Genomic DNA, 23,260 nt, shown 5'->3' with positions numbered 1-23,260 from the left:
GTCGGTTCACGCAACATAAAAGTTTGTTCGTTTGTGCATCGAACCAATCTAATTTCTCTTGAATATGAGTAGGGGCAGTAACATTCCTACCCTGCCAATTGGATCAGTGTGCACTCGAATGTCTTTTTCTCAGCTCCCTGTAATAATTCCAAAGTACCTTGTCAGGCGATTGAAGGTTCACATTCACAGTCAGATTATTTTTTGTCACATGAGAAAGGATTTCTGCAACTTCTTTTGAGTAGTATATTACGTATAGTATACCATATCAACCTATAGTTCACTTCATGTCCGGGCGGTCAGGTAGCCTATAGTGGTTAAAGCGTTCGCTCGTCACGCCGAAGACCCGGGTTCGATTCCCGACATGGGTACATTGTGTGAAGCCCATTTCTGGTGTCCCCCGCCGTGATATTGCTGGAATATTGCTAAAAGCGGCGTAAAACCATACTCACTCACTCACTCACTCACTCACTCACTCACTTGACTATGAGTAATTATTCATATATAAACCAACATGTAGGGTGTTCGCGGTTCCTTTGGCGGTAAGTATATATCTGCGGTTGCATGGGACAAAGTTCATGATTATTTTTATAACAGATTAATAATTATACAGTATACAAAAAAGATGCAAGCTTATGGAAATTTAACCCATTGTGTCTATTCTGTACGATCTGTGATGTCTTAATTCCTCTATGCAACGGTTTAATTATTATCATTCATCTGTGATCATCACTATGTGGACCAAGGTTCCAGTTTGTTGAAACATATTAGCAGTCTCCATTACCGTAATTCCCCGATAATCGGACCCGGTAGGATTTCGTTCCCAGCAACATGTGCTAGTCGTAAGTGGCGACAAATGGATAGCGTGGTGAGGCTCGATGACTTGGGTGATGCATGGCGCAGTACCCCAACGGCGTGGTGAGGCTCATGATATCAATCACCGGATTGTATGGTCTAAACACGATTATTTACAGGAGTAATTCTCAGTAAGGCGTTAAACAAGTTTGGAACGTAAACGTAAAAAAGTAACCGATTATCCACAGAAACAGATTCTTTTGGGCGTAAAACGCAAAATAGTGGAGACAATAATATGAATGGATCACTGAAAATCAGGGATGACACCAGATGCTACATAATCGGAGCCAATCTGGAATGCAAACCGACGAAGAGATGCTAATGGAAGATAACTCGTGACTGATCCGTAGTCTCAAGCTGTATCTATGCAAACTACAAATGAGTTAAATAATTATCAATTTTCTACCATTTTATTACAAAAGAAGGAAGCAAATTATAAACATTGTCTGGATGTACATGTGTGATAAGACGTCGTTATAGTCGAAACCAGTGTTTTCCTGGAAACTATGAAAGAAAAATATATAAAAAGTTCATATATGGAGAGTGGTCATGTGTATATCTGAGGTATCACGTAAGTAATAATTATCCATGTCAATATCGTAGACAAATAGGTAGGATATAGGGTCACACCGCAACGAGGAGAGGTCCCCGAGCCATTCGTGAACAACTCGTGTTATTCCGGGACAAACCGACTTCTTGCAGGTTACGGAAAGGGGCGAGTAGTGACGAATGGTCCCCGAGCATGAAGCTCGAGAAAGTTCGGGGAACCTCGGGCATGAGTCGGAGCAGATACGCCTGTGGGGCAGGTGTTGATGGTGGTGGCATACTTAAAAACATATTTTTTAATTCTTAATGCATGATATTTACGATACGGAAACACGGGTTATAATAAATTTATCATTTTAAAATCATTCTTTAAATGGTCACTCACTGAAGTAACTTTACAACCAGCGTATGAATACAATGCATTAGTGAATCGCCCCATTTATACAATATTGCCAGGTGATTTGCAGCCATGTTTGTTTACAGAATCCCTCACACGTCGGAACTATCTCGGAACTCTAGGCAATAGTTTATTTCGCCCGAGCGCATCATATCGGTGTTTGTAGCTTATCAAAAAATAGCTCATGCTAGGTGAGCTCATTTGCAAATGTAACTAAATCAAGTTTATCGGGCTGGCTTACTGCATCTATAAGACTATCCATTATATGATAACTGACGCTATGACGTCTTTAACGTTAGGAGGGATGGTCGTATCACCGTGAAAAATAAATTATTATATTTGAACACCATAGCCTTTTGTCTTTCGGATTTCATTTATTCTGTCAATGCAGTGTTTTCCATAAATTCGATATATTTATTAAAGATAGCAAAAATGAAATAGGGCTATCCAGTTGATATAGAAGTCTAGGTTGCAACATATTCTTTATGCGTTCGTTGGTATCAGCAACTCGTTTGTGTCAAATTTGTGATACAAGTGAGTGAGTGAGTTGGGTTTAACGCCGCTTTGAAGAGTATTTCAGTTATATCACGGCGTATCATCCTGTATGGCGGAAAAACCGAAGTAATGATGCCTCAGACGTTAACCATTGAACCCACGAACACGGGTATGATGACCAAGATCATAGATTCCTATCGTGCCCAAGGGACGCAACTCTGCACATCGAATTTCGTTGCCTTAGATGATTATGGCACGGGTCGTGATACAAAGCACTTTTGATAACTTTATGGTTAGGCATACATGGCCATGTGTAATGTGACATATGGGAAAGGAAATTCTATAAGTTAAAACACTAAACGCGTAGACCATTCATTGATGTCTATTCACTGGCATTACATCTCTAGGTGCGTGTTAGGGGAAAATAATTATAATTGATAATCATTGATGAGAAAAGAACATTTATTTATAATGTTTATACGACGATTAAAACAATATCGATGGACACAGCTCACCAATCCGACGAAGAAAAGAATCATAGTGAGACACACTGCTATCCCCATGTATATTAATGCTCATTGTGGTGTGAAAACAAGTGTCACCTGTGATGCATCCAACGTTGGATGAATGAGCATGGAAATTTAAATATAAACCCTTAACTCCAGAAATCAGTCTCGATGATCCATCGAAACAAGTTCCATTGGCTGTAAGACTATCATACTTTACATATGTATCTTAGGCTTCGAAAGAGAGCCACGAACACCATGACTATTCAGTCTACTATTTCTACTCAAGCTATGTCTACAATTTGACACCAAAATCCGAATAATAAACTGATACATCTGCTGCAAATATAATACACCTGGGAACCTTTCATCCCGACTTTAAAACATAAATTAAAAACATTAACATCTTTCGATATGGTCTAATCATAAAGCTGGAATACAATTATTGCACTATTCACAGGAAAAATATACAATGATTCATCATAATGACAACAATATTCCTAATAACACTCCATCTGGCTGTATACATGATGAATACCGTTATCAGCAATGCGTTAACCCCCAAAAGTGAACCACCATCGGGTCTTCTGAGGGTAGGGGGTAGGGAGGGGGTGGGGATTTTGGGAGTAGCCGATCAATCTAATAACATTCTCAAGATATTTTTATCAGGACATTAAGCGTCCAGCAACAGTTTTTGGTGGTAGAACATTTTTTGTCACTTTTCGTTCTGGAACAAAGCGTTCCAAGCCCCTGACAATCACATGGTCTTCCCTAACAACCGTAATGACACATTTTCAAAAGGAGTAATGCCCCTTTGTATATAGACGCTCTCAGTCTAATCGCCTGGAAGCTTGGGGTGCACTGTGTAAACCATTCCACGCACGTTTGTATCGAATGATCTGGAATAGTGTTATATGTACAACGTGCCAGTAACATGTGTGGAGGACCTGGGCTGTGACGCATTCTATCTTCTCAAATGAGCTACATTCATCCCCTTCGAACAAAGGGTTGTGGATGCACCTTTAAGGAGGTAAGGTCCCTTGGCAGATAATCCTCCACCATAATGTTTCTACTGCGAAGAGTCATTGGTAACCTGACAGTGAAGTGGTAAAGGAATCCCATTCTTGTCATATCAAAACTGACCACAGCTGAAGTAATATCCATAGGAACCTTCAACTGTCTGAATATCGGTGGACTATTGTACACTGCAATGTATTGATATTGACTTGTTTTCAGTTTTATTGATTTCAGGTCGTACTCTGCTTTGGGAGCAGTGGCCGCATATATTTTCTTGACTTCATCTGGATTTCTGATAAAGGATGTGCCTGTGAAAATTACCAGCGGCGAGGGCAGTCTAAACTCAGGGTACCTTTGTCCTGGCTGGATGAATGCACATATCCGTCTAGGGTACGTGACTGGAAGCGATTTGGCATTAAAACTACCATCGACTTTGAAGGACACCACGAGGATCTTTGGTGGAGAGGGCAACTGCTGTCTTAAGTAACATCTCTTGTGTCCCGAAATAGGACTTTGAAGGCGTAGTCTTAGGGTGTATGTGTTGTAATGCGGCTTTAACTGTCCCTGCTGGTCATTCTGTGGGGTGCTTGTATCAAGTCTCTTTTGTTTTTCTTGAACCCTCAATACGTGTGACTTCTGGTATCTCTTGACTTGCTTCGGCCTAGGTGGTGGTTTTGGGGTGGTCTTTGCTTCAGCAGTTGTTTTTGCGTCCTGCTTCGGTGGTTTTGGAGTGTGTGTTGCGGTTGGTTTAGGCTTGTATGTATAAGGCTGCTTGTAAACCCGTCTTCTTGTAGGAACGGGCTGGTAAAGGCCTCCGGGAATCACAGCTACATGGTGCGTCTTTTTGGGAACCAGCTGAGCTTTCTGAAAGTTGTTGGCCCATGGGTTTCTTTGAGGAGTATAATAAGCTACGGCTGAATGTCGAGGTGGATACCAAGGGTTGAAGTTGACATGCGCTATCTGTTGCCGCCAGTATTGTTGAACAGGATAATACACAGGATTGTAACCATGATTCCGGACAGGATTGTAACCATGATTCTGGACAGGCTTGTAACCATGATTCTGGACAGGCTTGTAACCATGATTCTGGACAGGATTCTGGACAGGCTTGTAACCATGATTCTGGACAGGCTTGTAACCATGATTCTGGACAGGCTTGTAACCATGATTCTGGACAGGCTTGTAACCATGATTCTGGACAGGCTTGTAACCATGATTCTGGACAGGATTCTGGACAGGCTTGTAACCATGATTCTGGACAGGATTCTGGACAGGCTTGTAACCGTGATTCTGGACAGGCTTGTAACCATGATTCTGGACAGGCTTGTAACCATGATTCTGGACAGGCTTGTGACCAGGATTCCGGACAGGATTCGTAACTGATTTCTGTACTTGATGCAGTGTTGAGTTTTTGCAAGGGATCTGTCTTTGGTTTTTATTCGCATTTTGCAAATGTTTTTTATCAGTCATTTGAGGATGTTGTACCGGGTGTTTCTGGTGAAAAGCTGGAATTCGTAGCCTTACTGGAATCCGTATACGATATAGTGACTGAAAATAACTTCTCCCCGTGAACGGAACAAATTGTCCATACCTTGTGTACCACGCGGGCGTGCAACGGTAGAAACAACCACGTCTCGCTGACGTCATTCCACTGTGTTGACGAGAAGCATCCACTCTGTTGGCATCCCTGGCAATCGGATTAACTGATACCTTTGAGCGTACTCTTATCACAGGCATACGATAGGTAGATTGCTGTTTTCTTTCTGTTCCATTTTCTGGCTTTATGCGAATTTCTTTCGATGAATCTTCTATATTGAGATCTAAAAATGGAACAGCCGTTGTTGGAGCGATATTTACTGTCTTGCGAGTTTGTGTTAATTTTGATAGGAGGGGGCTTTTTCGGGTAGCGTACGATGCAATGAGCCTTGGCGCTGACGTTTTCTTGACAACTGTTTTAGGAGGCTGGGTTGGTTTCCTTGACTTTATAATCCTTCGGAATTTTTTTGGCTTCTTCTTTGTCTTTCGTGAATGTTGTCTCCTCCGCGACTTGCGGACAAATATCCTCTTCCTGGATCGTTTAACGTGAATCGGTTTGGATGTTGTGGACACTTGTAATTTCTTTGTGATTGAAAATGTTGATATGGGAGTAGTTGGTGCTGCCGTAGTTGTGAATTCTACCGTTGAGGTTATTCGATCCTCTACAGACTGTCGATACAGCATTTTAACCATGAGCGACACTGGCTTACTTCCCTTTTTCTTCCTTTTGGGTGGACGAACTTTCTCAGTTGTCAAGCTCTTGGACGCTCTCCGCGCTCGGGTAATGGTTTCTGTGGATGTCGACATTTGTGTTTTGGATTCAGGTGTTGGCTCCACCGGCGGGGAAGTCGTTGTAACTGAAAATATATACAACACTTTGTACCGAGGCATACATAAGGAGCTACAAGACATTATAATGAAACAGCTTCTGTGTTGCTTGCTCTTTTATCCTATATTCATTGTGAATGTTCATGACACTACATTAATTTCAATGTGCTGTCAAGTTTCAGTCTCAGCTCCCTGGGGAGTATACAAACCAAGCTGCAGTAAGAGGCGCTTGGAGGATTAACAGTCTTTTTATCACACCCTTTGGGGTACCCAGTCACTACAGGGTGAACAGAGGTAAATTTCCATCTATGCGTAAGAAGACAGGACAAGCATAGTCGCCTCTAACGGTAAGTATGGGTTGCTGAAGACCTCTCCTACCCCGGATCTTCACGGGTTACATACATGTGACAATAATGATGCAACACATAATACACACTAAGCGATCTTATATTAATGCTAAGACTATCGTAACTCGCATACCTTAACATTGGCTTAGGACAGTCGTTGCTCTGAGACCGTTTTGTGGAACAGTGTGTATGTATAATACCCAATAATCTGTTGGCCATAATATTCCTTGTCATCATTTTATCCAACTTCTAGGCATATTAGGACTAATGTAGAATCAGGGCCCCGTTCCACAAAGCCAACTTAGCGCTAAGGTGATCGTAACTCTCATACTTTAACACTGGCTTACGGTAGTCGTAGCGCTAAGGTGGCTCTGTGGTACCATGTGTATATATACCACCAAAGAAGGTGTTATCCATAATATTTCTTGTCATACTTTTATCCAACTTTTATATGCATAAAGGACTTTCAGTCGCGTGTTGCACAAACAGCAAAACGGGGGCTAATATAGGACCAGGGCACCGATCCACAAAGCCATCTTAGCGCTAAGGTGATCGTAACTCCCATACTTTGACACTGGCTGAGGATAGTCGTAGCGCTAAGGTCGTTTTGTGGAACGGTGCCCAGGCACATATATAATATTACTCAAACTGTGTTCTGTCTGTTGTTTGAGGTCCCATACCAATACACACCTTCGGTGCATCTTTTCTTCATGAATACGCTGTCTTTTTTGTGGGACAGGGGCGTGTCTCCTTTGAACAGGTAACAAGAGCGGCTGTAGAAGTTGAACTCTGCAGCAGTGCACCACGGTTCGGAGCGACAAATCTCCTTACAGTTGTCAGGATTCGCCATAAACTTGTAATCTCTCCAGTCATTGTTATTTCCGGCAGTGTCCGCGAGCCCAGTGAAGGTACAGACTTGTTTACCTGTAAGTACACCATTAGACAGTTACACAATGAACAATGAAGAAAGTCTAAAATATTGATTGGATTGAAAGGACTTATTTGAAAAGAATTTCAAATCATTATTTGTACATATGTTTTCCAAGCATCCAGGCCACACTGCTGTCTATTAATATACACGTTTAGACTTTGCAGATCCATTCCTTTAAGGGTACACGGGTTTTGTTTGTTTGTTGTTTAACGCCGCACTCAATATTACAGCTATATGACGGCGGTCTTTAAATAATCGTGTCTGGACGAGGCAATCCAGTGATTGACATCATGAGCATCGACCTACGTAGTTGGGATACGAGTACAGAGATGAAAGAGTAGGGAAACTATTGGTCCCTTTATCTATCTGAGTCTTCTGATGTTGGTGATATGTCACATTGAGTATTTGCATATTGTGGATCCTTAGAGTGAGTCTTTGTTGTCTGCAACGTGTAAATAACTGAATCTGGACCAGACAAACCAGTGATTGATATTATCAGCAACGACACTGTCGGCGTACGATGACACGCAATCAATCCAGCAACAGAACTGACCACCCCATCCATTTAGTCGTCTTTTACGAAAAGCATACGTTTTTGGGAATCAATTCTATCTCGGATTCACCATGGGCGAAACAGTTGATAAGTCAAAATTTTCAACGTTTTAAGCGAAACTCCATTCCACAAAATACATTGCATGAAAGGAACCTACTTGGACTACAAGATATCTTTTTTCTTACACTTGTATGTTCAACAAATGCAGAGTCAAATACGCTGTCATAAAGACTGATTTAAGGGGTATTGGGGGTATATATTTTTCTAATATTTGTCGCTGTGTTAGTCGCTAATCCAAACTGATTATCCAAGGGAATGTAGATTAGGGCAGTACAACCATACTGCAAAAACATCTCGGGTCACGGCTTAGCTCCTAGATTTAAATACCATCGTTTTACACTCATTTAACCCATCTTCCCGAGGCAATAGAGTTAACTGTCTCTTAAAAGTCCAGTTTTCACAGTTGCCGAGCTAGATTGGAATTTCTGGGCTTGATCGTAGCGCCACCAGTGGATATTACGACTTATGTTTATATCTTCTTAGGCATTTAAAAGTTGGAGTACTAAGTAAGGATAAGAATTTATGGTTGAACAACTTCTTTATTACATTTAAGAGCGACGTTTCGGTGTAGGTTCTAACACCGTTATCAAGCAAGTGATATACAGTCGTGCCTCGTTTATACGGACACTTGCGTCATTTCACAATTCGTCCGTATAAACAAATTTCCGTATAACTGAAACCAGCTTCTTACTGGAAGAGTTACTTCCCTTCAATTATGCAACTCATGACAGATGACAGAGCAAACAGATACATCCACTCAATCTTTATTCATACACGTTTCAAAAAGTCTGTCATGGAAGTTTGAACTGTCACCAATTGTCGATTTTCCTATGGTATGTCCAAATTCAGTGCCATAATGCTTACTGATGGTTTCTAAACTTGCTGACGGGTGTTTTTCTGTGGATAACACTCCGTATGTCACTTGCTTGTAAACATTCATCCATAAATTCCTATCCTTACTGTGTATATATCGCCGGTACATATTTGTTTGCAAATAATGCAGGCAACCGAAGTCTGCACGTTGAAATTCATGCTGTTTACGAACCGTTCACGACGTGTGATGGTGTGTTATAACTATATGATGGATGTGGCATGCATGTAAGCATGTTTAAAGGATGTACGTACCGCTACACACAGCAGCCACACACAGCAGTCCCAGACACAGGTTCCGGGTCACGTGATCATGCATTGGTCTGAAAACAGGAGCTTTATAATTATTGCAGTTGTTAATACAAAGCAAAACGTAGATCCTCTATCAGCTCTGTAACATTTACTGTTAAGTGTCGGCTTCCATGTGTCCATTGCTAATCTCCCTTCAGCGCCAATTAACTGTTGGATTCCCTTGTAAAGTTTCCACCTTTTTAACCTTATAGTTGTTCTTACATGTACATATATATGTTCTCTGTCTCATAGCATCTATTCACCCTATGAAGGAGTACGTATATACGTTGTGTTCCTCGTAATTAAGAAGTTGACACCTATATATTGTCTTCCCAAAAAGTAGATAGTTTTTATTAGATATCTGCTGATTTACTTTGCTCTGAAAATACGTTCCTCGGTCTAATGCCGATTACTAATATATTGCTATCAGTGGTGTAATATGGAGTTCGTGGTGGAGTGAGTGACTGAGTGAGTGAGTGTGGTTTTACGCCGCCTGTAGCATTATTTGTGCAATATCACGGCGGGGGACACCAGAAATGGGCTTCACACATTATACCAATTTGGTGAATCGAACCCGGGTTTTCGGCGGGCCGAGCCAACGCTTTTACCACTAGACTACCCCACCGTCCAGCTCATGGTGGAGATGAGTGTATTATCACCCTTGTGATTGTGTCATTTATATGATGACTCTCCTCTGAAGCTAATATTAATGAACAGTAAATGTTGCCCGAAACCTTCCCCCAAACTGCCTCCCGTGAATTGTCACGTGTTTTTCAACGTGACAAATCGGGGGCAGAATACATATCCAGTGTCCAGTATCGTCATACGAACGACTAATTTGTTACCTGGGTGGTTGTGTGTCATTGTATCCCGACAGCGTGGACTGTTGCTCATGCTATCAACCACTGGTTTGCCTGACCCAGCCGATAAATGCCAATGTGTGGGCATATACACGCGTAGACACTTCCTGACCTACATTAACGCTACTCAGACGTTTTGTTTCTTTAAGGTTACTCATGGGCGTTAAAGGATTCGCTGCATGGGTGTATACATCATACATGCTTCCATGAAAGATATAGCTCCATCTTGCGTGGGCGTCTTGACCGAGTTGCATTATACGAGGGGGACCTTGATTCAAGAATGCAGCACAGGTTTAACCAGGTTTGACATTTAAGTTCTAATCGCTTGAAACATGTGATCAAGCATAAACCTCATCGCCTTTCTTTACCACGTGATTACAAGACATGTATCCTTCAACGAATTATCATGTAGACTTTACAAGAAGTTGTAAAATAGATTATTTACAGAAATCGGATCCAAACTACTTTTTGTATGACATCTATTTTCGTCTTATAACGGGTTTGGTAAGAAGTATTGCATTTTCAAAATTCTTAAAGAATGACGTTGTGTTCAACAGAGCTGAAAATTTGTGAGTATCACAAAAACATAAAGAATAGAAAACACATCAAACAAACCCTTAATTTTATGTCTTTGTTTATGAGTAAATAACATGTTGATCGGATTACAAATTCACACGAGGTGAAAACTGGCTTTACATTAGGCTTTTAAGCAAATCCGCATCCTGAAAGATGTGCACATGTTATTGATTGCCCGTTGATGTGTACGATGGTGTGTAGACTGTTTAGGAATCAATTTCACCAAAGTCGTTATTCGCATGGGCAATGGCGCGCCATTGGCATTCCTTGGGTTTAGATTTAGCTTCGCTAAGAACGGCAACAATTCGTTAGTTTTGACTTTGAAAAATCGGAGTATACAGATAGTAAACAGACGGGCAAAAGAAAGTATACAACTAAGTTTGATGGTGGTGAAAAATCAACAAACAAAAAATGGTAATTCGATCGATGACGATGTAGTTGATAATGGTATCATAGTTGCTTTTTGGACCTTAAATTTGCAGTGTTTCAGCGACCATTTCAGTCGTTTAGCGTTTTGATAACGTGCAATATTTTGGTCAAATCTAATTTTGAAGTGTATAATATTTACCTCTTCCCGACAGTGTTTTTGTTGTTGGGCTAGTAACAGTACTGGTATATCATGAAAGTAAATTCAACTACACGGCGTTCATATGGTGTACGGGGCGGTCGGGTAGCCTAGTGGTTAAAGCGTTCGCTCGTCACGCCGAAGACCCGGGTTCGATTCCCGACATGGGTACAATGTGTGAAGCCCATTTCTGGTGTCCCCCGCCGTGATGTTGCTGGAATATTGCTACAAAAAGCGGCGTAAAACCATACTCACTCACTCATATGGTGTACATTGCGATTTTTATTTTATTTTTAACCCAGTGACATTTCTATAATATATCATGCATGTGAAAGTTATTTGAATAGATCCAATACGGTTTCTCTCGCTAGTTTCATACACTTCCCGTGCCGCGCTGTGAGCCTCATCTGGCGTACTAGGAGGCTTCCGCCACGGCTGGGGCTCAGAGTCAGGACCACGATGTCAAGGAGAGGCTAATTAATTTGTTTCCGAATGACTTTACAACGAATAACAAAGCAGTAGAATTAGTGTTTCCGCATGTGTCAGCGTGTTTTTTTAAAGGTTGTAGTAATAATCAGAACATATGTTCGAGACGAATTTCAAATACAGGAAATATTGCCTCCTAAAAACATATCTAAAAAAGGTTTTAAAAGCTGTCGAAAGAATTGTTGAGGGCGTGTGTTTCGATGAATCAATTTCCCCAGTGCTCACTTCTAGATGTCCACACGGACCAAATTGTTAATGGGTGTTATATTTGCTACATTACATGACACATAATTTGCTTTTACATATAGGTGTTTTTTTATTAAATTTCCTTTCACGGCAAAACGATTATATGTGAGATCCAGCAGTTGTAAAGGTCAAAGGGCGAACGTGAGTCACAAAACAAGTTTATTTGCGCCAATGAAACAACCAATAGCTGTAAAGAAAGTGAGTTGGGTTTAACTTTTAACAGTATTCCAGTCATGGCACGGCGTTTCAGCTTAATGTTGGAGGAAAGCCAGAAATGATGCAGGTCTCAGACGTTTACCCTTTCGGTGAAACCCACGAGCACGGTTATGGTGCTTACGAACCTAGAAACATAATCGGGGCGAACCGGGATTCGAACCCACAATCATAGGTTTCTGGCGTGCCCAAGTGTCTAGCTGTATTGATAATCTTGCAAACAATAAATCTCCAGGACCAGATGGCATCTCAACTGAGTTCTTTAAAGCATCAAAACCTTACACACTTTCTCTCTTTACATTACTATTTAATAAAATATCCCAAGATGGATCTTTTCTTGATATCTGGGGAAAAGTATTATTTGTCCCATCTTCAAATCTGGTGTGAAGGCTGACCCCAACAATTACAGAGGCATATCACTGATAGACTCTATGTGTAAGATATTCACTTCTATTTTAAACAATCGTTTACGACAGTGGTGTGATCAAAATCATATTATTCATGAGACACAAGCAGGATTCAGATCAAATTATTCCACTGCTGATCAAATATTTTCACTCCATGCAATGATCCAGAAATATGCCTGCAAAAAGAAAGGTAGATTCTACTGTTTGTTTATTGATTTTTCAAAAGCTTTTGATACTGTTAAACATGATGTATTACTGTCAAGCCTTAAATATGTGGGTATAAATGGGAAAATCTTCAATATTCTTTCATGAATGTATTCACAGCTATCAGCCTGTGTAAGAACTTCAAATGGATTGTCTAGTTACTTCCAATGTTGGTACTCGTCAAGGGTGCATCTTGAGTCCCCAGATGTTTATTATTTTCAACAATCAACTTATTAGTATGATGGAAGAATATGGTGGACAAGGTATATATATATATATATATATATATATATATATATATATATATATATATATCTCCTGATGCAAAAAATCTATTTGCTCTCATGTTTGCTGCTGATGTTTCTGCAGTCGCTGATACTGCATTACAGTGACAAAAAAAGATAATTGGTTTGGAATTTTATTGAGAATTAACTGGTTTGAAAGTAAACTTGAAAAAGACAAAGGTTATGGTGTTTTGTAAGAGCGGCCCACTGCGACACTATGAGAATTGGTCTCTTCACGACCAGAAGCTTGAGGTGGTGTCATTTTATACATATTTAGGTATAGTATTTACACCCAGACTAGTTTGGACTAAAGCACAGTCCTGCCTTGCATCACAAGCTTTCAAGCCAAAATGGCAATATACAGGTATCAAAAGAGAGTAGATGATATTAATTGTACTGATCTTTTCAGGATTTTTGATGCAATGGTTACACCAATATTGTGCTATGGGTCAGAAATCTGGGGAACAACATATTGTAAAACTACTGAAAATGTTCAGATAAGAATTTGCAAATATTTCCTGAAAGTTGGTAAAAGTACATGCAATAGTATGGTACTGGGTGAATGTGGTAGAGCTCCACTTCAGCTTACATACATGTCACGGGTAGTTAAGTACTGGTGTAGACTAATCACTCTAGATAGAAATAGGCTACCTCATCAATGTTATTTAATACTAAAGTCTCTTGATGATGCTGGCAGAGTCACATCGGCTACACATATCAAACATATTCTATTTCAATTTGAGTTTGGTTTTATATGGATTAGCCAGGATGTTGGAAATATTAACGTTTTTATCAGATTATTTAAAATAAGACTTCTTGATACTTTTAAACAAAACTGGTATTCTACACTACACTCTTCTCATAAATGTGCTAACTATGTGTTATATAAGACACTTTTACACGTGGAAACATACTTATGCATTGCTATTCCTTTACATTTGAGAATATGTTTCACAAGATTTAGATGCGGCAATTTTAGACTTATGACAGAAACAGGAAGATACACTAATATACCATACCATTTAAGACTATGCCCTCATTGTAGGCTAAATGACAAAATGTACTTAGAAGACGAGATTCATGTTTTACTTGTATGTGATGCATATACCTCTATTAGAAAAAAAGTATATTAGTAAATACATCAGAAATGACAGTGCAGTAAACATATTCATAAATATTATGAAGACTCAAAATACACAAACAATAAGTGATCTCTGTTTATACCTATTCAATGTGCAAAAAATAAGAAATATGTTCAATACCACTTAATATACCTATTTTCCAAGAATGCTACATACGGTATGTGTGTATATATATATATCATGTATGTGTGTGTGTGTTTGTATGTGTGTATGGATGCAAAAATAGTGCTCAGAAATGAAACCTTTATATGTCTGTATTTTGGGCCACTTTCCTCTATACTGAATAAAATTATCTTGTCTTGTCTTGTCCAAGGGACGCACCTCTGCACAGCGAATCGCGGCGCCTTCGACGACTGGACCACCCGTGCCCCCGTAAACTTTAAGGGCGAACATGGGTCACAGAAAGGCATTTTTGTTCCCACGGAAAACCAACAGTTGCAAAGCCAAAGAGCAAAAGTTGGTTACGGCCTCAAATAACATAACCATTATATGTAAGCATCACGACAGTAATTGTTTGATCAAAGAACTTGGTATAAAGTTATGTTAACTGAGAAAGAAATCTACCCAAACCATGCATTTGACTTGACTCTAAAACCTGAAGACAAGTCCATACCCCTTTTGTACTGGATTCCAAAGCTCCATAAAAATCCGTACAAAGAGAAATATATTTCTAGGTCCAGCCAACGTACCACCAAATCCCTGTCTCAAAGACTAACTATAATCCTAAATACAATCAAGGAAGAACTTTCTTTATCATCCAAAACTTGCTCCCACAGGAGATATCGCTTGGATTAGATCAAGCGATATCTACACTGTAGATATCGCTGCAATGAAATTACATCACAATGCTTTGCAGACAATTGTGACGTCACTGGTTACCATGACATCACAATCAAATGACATCACTAATGGCTCTGCTACTACACTCGTTGATGTATTTGATATCAAAAGACATTCGGGTGAGATTCTCTATTTATATTCACAGAATGTATTTGAGACAAGTGGAAATAATACCATGTGGATTCTCAAAAACTCAAAGAATTTGCTTGATTTTTGCAATCTCAGAAAAGAACTAAGTTCCATTCTGTCAGAAAAATTATTTTTCCAATTTTGTACACCACCGTCCAACATGATAAACTTAAAGAAAACTTCATCACGTGATCCATGGGGCTTTTGTTGCAAACGTGGTGACCACAAATACAGTAACGCATCTATATTCAGAGTTTCGGGAGAATTTGTAAAAAAACAAAAACAATGCCATCTGAAGTTTACTGAGAAAACAATACGTGAAATACTGGACTTCCTCATTGATAACATCTACGTATAATTTGGGGGTGAGACATTTCGGCAAGAAGTAGGCATTCCTCATAGGCACCAATTGTGCTCTCCTTTTTGCGGATCTGTTTCTTGATGCATATAAATCGGAATTTCTGTTCTGATTGGCAAAGTCAAAACAAGGTAATCTGGCCAACAGGTTTAACTTAAGCTTCAGGTATATCGATGACCTGGTGTCATTCAATAACAATCAAATAGCCACTGATTTGCCCACCTGAACTAGAAATAAAGGATACCAGTGAGACCGCCTCATCTGTTTCAGATTTAGATCTATCTACACATAAAGATTCAGTGTGACACAACATTCTCCACAAGACTCTATGACAAGAGGGATGACTTCAACTTTCCAACAGTCAACTTTCCCTTCATGTCCAGCAATATTCCACCAGCTCCAGTCTTTTGTGCTTTCATTTGACAACGTCTGAGATACAATCGTGCTGCTCTTTCTACCAAGATTTCAAAGAGCGTCATACGAGTCTTGCTCAGAAGTTGTTTGATCAATGTTACAACATTCAAGGCGCCTCAGTTAAGCTTTCAAAAAGTTATATGTCATGTGGAGAACATTTCCAAATTTGACGCATCAGTGACAAAATTATGTCCTATACAATACCCAATTTTACTTGTACTATACACTCTTCAAAAAAAGAAACGCACAGGTAGTATGTAGTTCATTGAACCTGACTACACAAAAAATCCGGAATACAAATTGGATTTATGTTATTGGAAAATGTTGATGGCCTGATATTCGACAAACGATGCGTCAAAACGCAGCCATTGTGGATTTGCAATGTCTTAAACGGCATTGTTTTCACACTTGTTCAAAAATATCATGGAGGAAAACAGTGAAGCAAAGTGCACGTGCAACTTATGGCATTCGTAACTCATGGTAGTGGCTATAAAAAGGCAAGCATAAGCCTATAATTTTTCATTCAATTGTCAACATTTTTTCAAGTTCTAAAGGCCGATCGGAACATCGCAATAGGACGTATCCAAAGCTGGGTATCGCAGTCTTTCTGTTGCACGCTACTTAAACGTCCACCACAATACCATTTCCCGCCTATGTCACCGATACACACAGTTCAATTCCACTGCAGACCGTCCGAGAACCGGCCGACCAAGAGTTACCACCCTGCACAGGTTCGCTACATTCGACTATCCACCTACGTCATCGCAATGCCAAAGCAACGGAGACTGCATGACGCATCCCTGGTTTGAGGAGGATATCGTCCCTGTTTTGCAACAGATCCAGTCGGTCGGGTAGCCTAGTGGTAAAGCGTTCGCTCGTCACGCTTAAGACCCGGGTTCGATTCCCGGCATGGGAACAATGTGTAAAGCCCATTTCTGGTGTCCACCGCTCTGATATTTCTGGAATATTGCTAAAAGCGGCGTAAAACCATACTCACTCACTGCAACAGATCCATCGACAGCGACGCTTACGTTGGTGCCATAGCTTAAAGCCTTGGAATTTGAGAAACTGGAGACGAGTGTGGTTTAGCGATTACTTCTTCACCGGCGCGATGGAAGACAACGTGTTTATCGTCGTTGAAATGAGCGTTTTGCCCCACATTGTGTACGTGAATATGACAATTTCGGTGCCTGTGGTTTCATGGTGTTGGGGGCTATATCCTACAACAGGAGATCTGACTTGTTTGAGGTTCAGGGAAATTTGACAGCAAATCGCTACATGAATCAAATTCTTCAACCTCACCTTCTTCCAATCACTGACCGCCAGAGGGTGCTGTTTCAACAGGATAACGCTCCACCGTAAACAGCTCGTGCCACGGTAGACTATCTTCAGAATGCCAACTTCAACGCCTTGCCCTGGCCGTTGAGATCTCCAGATCTCAACCCAATCGAACACCTCTGGGATGAACTCGATCGACGTGTACGTCAACGTCAGAACACGCCGCAGACACTCCCACAACTGGCCAACGCGTTACAAGCAGAATTCCGCAGAATTCCGCAGGACAGAATTCGTACGCGTACACTTATCCAGTCAGTGACAAGGAGATGCTGCCCGGGGCGGTCACACGAGATACTGAGTTCAGCGTAGCCTTGTGATATGACAATGAACAGTTGTCAATGCTTTTGTACAACGACAACATGCGACTATCGATATCCAAAATTTCATATTTGTATCTATGATATTGAATTAAATTTATCGACTTTATTAGGTACAATAAATTTACTAAAAATCTACCTGTGCGTTTCTTTCTTTTTTAAGAGTGTTTGTTTCCGTTTTCGTTCAGTTGAACAATTGACTTGCCTTTGCATGTGTTTGTGACGGGTACCAGCGGTGGGGCAGGATACACTCACCTGTTCTCGAACACCTGGTATCTTCACTTTTTGATAGTGATTCATAAACACATGCTCATGATATAGTCAGAATCGTACAATCGACTCTGCTTTATGCAGAGATTTCTATTGGATATGGAAAGGGTTTTGTCGCTTTATTTACAAAAAAGGTCTATTTACTCCCACGGAAGCTATACAGTTGAAAGCTAAAGAACGAACGTTGGTAACAGAAATCCTATTTGCGCCCATGAAACCCAACAGTTGTTAAGTTAAAGGGCGAACTCGGGTCATAGATAGGCCTATAAAGTACGCTCATGGAAAATCGATTAACCGACAAAGGTTTGTTCACCTTGAAGTGCACCAGGCCCTGAATAATATATCTACATATACAGAGGAACAAAAGAAAGTCATACTTGAAACTTGGATTTGGTAAATAAATATAATTAGAAACGTTATGAAAACATTGCTAGGTTGAAAACAGTCTCTGAAAAACTTCAAACTTCAGGTCGAAGACACGACTATGAATTATTAATACCATGACTATTAAATACGTCACCATCGAATAACCATTTTTTGTTTGCTATATTTTAGCAAGCATCCAACATCGGTGTATTCCCTTCTTTTACCCGGCAGTTTAGTACATGATTTGTGTCAGACGAAATATGATATTGATGTTTAGAAAGAATACTTTTCTATTTGAAATATGAATGTGTTTATCCATACAAAAAGAGCCTTTCGCAATGTTCTAATGGATGTTTGAGCTTTGGTTGTCATGGAATTGGTTACAAAAAGATACTGTTCGTTCATAATCCTTTTCAGAAACTTTTGTCTTAGATGCTTATATATTTTAACATACTACATGCGTTATATGTACTTTAAAATGATTTCATGCACAATTCATATCTGTTACTAAAACGAAGGCTAGTTATTCAAGTTCAGAGGGGTTTAAGGTCAGATCCCCGTTTCACAAAGCGATCCTAGCGCTACGACTGTCGTAAATATAAACGCCAGAGCAGTACCAGTCTCGATTATCTGTTGAAACAGAGTCCATTTTGTGTAAAAGTAAAACGCTTTACGAATGGATCACTGAAATTATAGATAACATCAGGCGTTCGCTAAAAGTAAGTATTGGAGTTACAGAGCTATGATCGCTTTGTGAAACCAAGCCCTGACCTTTCTGTGGAAGTAATATGCGACAATGACATGGTCCTAAAGATGTTTTGTTTTGTTTGTTTGTTGTTTAACGCCGCACTCAGCAATATTCCAGCTATATGATGGCGGTCTGTAAATAATCGAGTCTGGACCAGACAATCCGGTGATTGACATCATGAACATCGATCCACACAATTGGGTTCGATGACATGCATCAACCAAGTCAGTGAGCCTGACCACCCGATCCCGTTAGTCGCATCTTACGACAAGCATAAAGATGTGATGAAGGAGCAGGGCGGGGATGGGGTTAGGGACCAGTAGGTTGTGTTATTTGTTATGGTTGCGTTTCATCGTGGTATGGGCTGGACTATAACTGACTCCGACGCATTTACTCAAGAATTCCCTTACCATGTATCAGTTTGATAGTTCACTTTGAATATGTTAAATATTGATTTGATGAACTGGTACATGTAAGCCACAAGTAGAATGAATAGTTATGTTGTTATCAACTCAAAGATACACGTAAGCTGAGACGGAAGGGTAGCCTAGTGGTTAAAGTGTTCGCTCGTCAAGCCGAAGACCCTTATTCGACTCCCACAAGGTTTCAATTTCCGAAGCCCATTTCTGGTGTTTCTCACCGTGATATTACTAAAATCACACTCATTCACTCACTAACTCACATAAATATAATTTATCAAGGCAAGGGCGTGGCCAGTCTAGATTATACGCCGAAACAGATTCAATTTGGCCTAAAGGCAAAAAAGATGTGAACTTTATAGGAATGGACCGCTGAAAATCAGTGATGACACCAGGTGTTCGCGAAGGGTAAGCATTTCCTGCTCTACTGGTAGCACCCGTCAAATATCGATGTAACCATCTTATCATCAGTAGTCGGCTCTCACGACAGGCATATTAAATAATATAATGTAGCAATCAGATCATAGCACTGCAGACACAATGGGATGTAGGTAGAGTAGAACAATACTATGTCAGTGTCGATGGTCTATATACAGAGAATAACTAGCGGCATTACGGATTCACCATTAAATACAAAATAAGTAGCGGTGTTCTCTGTGCATTCTTTCCCTGGGGTTTTGAGACACACTGGAGGTTTTGAGGAGACACACTGGAGGTTTTGAGACCAGTAGGTTAAAAAAGGGAGGGGTGAAACGTTGTTCAATATTTTTTTATAACGAGAGGACGTTTTAAATGAGCAAGCCATTCAACATAGATAATAATTAAAATAGACATGTGCAAATTTAGAAGAAAAAAAGTATTTCGCTCTTTCAACTCGATATTTTCCACCATATGGTGAAGATCCGGGTTAGAAATGACCTTGTCATGCTTGAAAGAGGCGACTAACGGGATCGCCCGCTGACTTGACTATCCCAGTTGCGTAGAAGTCAATCACTTGATTACAGACCGCCGTCATATTGCTCGAATATTGCTGACAGCGGCGTAAAACAACCAAAAAAAAGACCAAAAAAACGTAGCTTTGTGTTCGGCGAATAGCCTATGACCTCGAATAGCCAGTTTATCACGACGGATTTTCATTCTGATGCATCACTACTATTTTCGAGTTTTACGCCAAAATGAAACATCATTTTGTAGATAACTTTTTGTTCCTTTCAATGAATTTTTATTTTTCAACCATTCACAAATTGTCATCAAATTTAAAGGGAGATTTTGCTTAATGGTTTAGAGCCCATGTCCATTGTGGATCAAGACTTTGTGAATAAAGTCGTGTGTCAACTGACATATATGTCTGTGGCAATACGAAGATCATTATCAACTAGATTAGATATACACGATAAAGGTTAACAGTTGAACACAGCGACGTTTGAACGAGTTGAATCAAATTTGCTGTGACTGCTCCTTAGCGCCAGCGGAATGCCTCCTTAAATATATAGAAAAGCGAATGTATGAATGAAAGGTATACGACGTATTTATACGCGACCGATGATTTCTTAAGGAAGGTTAAGGATACAAAAATATTTTATTTGTAGTTTATTTATGTTTTAGTTTAACATTTGAGTTACTCGTTCAATACATTTCAATTTGTTTGGGAGAATAATCTTAAATTAATATTTTGGAAACATACAGGTAAACTTCACTTACTTTCGTTTTATTTAATGGATGTTTGATCGCTTTCAGTGGGCATATACCATTCAGTCATTTCTGAAATTATGTTACCTATTCTTAACCTATCCTTGTCGAAAAAGACGACTAAATGGATGGAGCGGTCGGCTCGGTTACGTATACCTGGTCGATTGCGTGTCATCGTATGGCGCGTTTATCATGGTATCAAACATTGCTTTGTCTGTTCCAGTATCGGTTAGGGACCGGCTGCCGTGACATAGCTGGACCATTGCTGCCTGTGGCGTTAAACAAGCAAATATGCCCATTAGATACAAGGCAATTGACACGAAGCGAATCCATGTTGCAATAATATATACATGGACATCGTTATCAACAGATATATCCGTGCCCACATTTACCATGCTGTTTTCTGGCGTCATTTAATTTCTATAGAGTATAAATAGCGCCCCTGTATCTGATTAAATAACGCTGCTTCTCAGAGGTGAATTTACCTTCATGTACGTGTATGTGTGTCAGTCAATGTGCAGACACGTAAGTGTATAAACAGTTAACGGTAATGGAAGCACAAACAGTTAACGGCTATGGTTACCAACGGTCCGTTTCAACGGCGCAGTCATGCTCCCTGTGTTAATGTTTGTAAATAATGACAGTTGTCTAAACAAGAACCTATCAATTACAGAGCAAAGTTAAACGTACGTACACAAACTCTCCTTTTTGTAGCATGAAAAAATACGTTTGTGCATTATCTGTCCAGATGATATGTTTAAAAACTACGGGTTACAGAACTACAAAAGCACCAAGACATCTGAAAGATTAAACCCTGTGTATTATGCATGTTCATCAATATAGTTTTACATCACGAATTCATATTTCAGTTCCCAATCCCGTAAACAACACGCCGTGTAAAAACACCAATTTGATAATATACATCACATGACCAGGAAACCAGATTCCAGAAAACATTTCACATTGGATGTCATTTAGTAGAACCATGAGCTCAAACTGATTGTCTTACCTTGATAACACGAAGTCCGTGGTTTTAATGTCCTCTGGCAAACTAACTGTGAAACTGTGGGTATTTCCTTTATGAAAGTGAAACCCACTCACACAAACTACAGGCTGAGTTCCTGCAATGTGAGCTGCTATGAGACTGGTCGGGGCTAGACTTACTCCAATGTGTACTAGCATCTATATCTTAAAGATATTAATGACGTCATAGTTATCCAGTCAGTGTTTGTTGTCAGATATATCAAGTGCTATTTATAAGGGTGAGACCGTACAGGCATACAGACTGTAGTCGACATACTCGACTTGTCAGGTCCGGATATACCGAGCGCTCATTTACTATTTGAATGAAGGAGTATTGTTTTACGTCGCTTTAAGATATTCGAGCAATATTACGGATGGGGGAACAATAACAGGGCTTCAGCCATTGTAGCCATGTGGGAATCGAACACGAACCTTTGGCTTGACGAGCAAAGGCTTAACCACTAGGCTATCCAACCAACTCGTGACTATTCGAATTAGGTCGCACAGAAGCAGTTATTGTTCTACCTGCTGTTCTACTGGTATTCGGCAGATGTTTGAATGGATAATCTGTTTGACGTCCGGGCAAACGGGTGACTAAGAGATCTAACCCAGCATTTGGTGTACAGTGTTGATCCCCCTTAGTTGCGTCAGGATCCGTTGATCGCTGTTTCGAATTATAGATTCGCCCTGGTTACGAATCTTGGTTTGTCTACACCATAACCGTGCTCGCCCGTTTCACCGAAGTATGAACATCCTACATCAAGTTAAAACGCCGTCATAAAACTGTAAGGGGCCCATTCGTCTAAGGCGCCGCGATTCGCTGTGCAGAGTTGCGTCCCTTGGGCACACCAGAAACCTATAATTGTGGGTTCGAATCCCGGTTCACCCCGAGTATGTTTCTAGATTTGACAGACCATACCCGTGCTCGTGGGTCTCGCCGAAGTGGTGAACGTCTAAGACCTGCACACTTCGGGCTTTCCTCCCACTTAAGCTGACACGCCGTGATATAACTGGAATACTGTTAAAAGCGGCGAGCGGCGTTAAACCCAACTCACTCACTCACTCACCCAAGTTTGACATCTGCCATCAGAGCAACAACGGAGTCTCTGTTTACCGTTTCTCACTCAAGAGGAACCA

General features: G+C 40.3%; 1 protein-coding gene across 1 annotated transcript; it reads right to left on the bottom strand.

Annotated features, from left to right (window-relative positions):
• Nucleotides 1-1,246: 1,246 nt before the first annotated feature.
• LOC124152295 lies at nt 1,247-22,269 on the bottom strand. The gene is made up of 4 exons (XM_048392688.1): nt 22,110-22,269; nt 9,194-9,261; nt 7,215-7,448; nt 1,247-6,206 (listed from the first exon to the last, which is right to left on the bottom strand). Exons 2-4 carry the CDS (start codon nt 9,255-9,257, stop codon nt 3,784-3,786), a joined length of 2,721 nt encoding a protein of 906 aa, XP_048248645.1. The 5' UTR covers nt 9,258-9,261; nt 22,110-22,269; the 3' UTR covers nt 1,247-3,783.
• Nucleotides 22,270-23,260: the final 991 nt, after the last annotated feature.

The sequence above is a fragment of the Haliotis rufescens genome, unplaced genomic scaffold, assembly GCF_023055435.1.
Source record: "Haliotis rufescens isolate VD_foot unplaced genomic scaffold, xgHalRufe1.0.p SCAF_11, whole genome shotgun sequence".
Classification (NCBI taxonomy): Eukaryota; Metazoa; Mollusca; class Gastropoda; order Lepetellida; family Haliotidae; genus Haliotis; species Haliotis rufescens.
The sequence above is the reverse complement of the archived record's forward strand: the minus strand, read 5'-3'. Positions and strand labels throughout refer to the sequence as shown.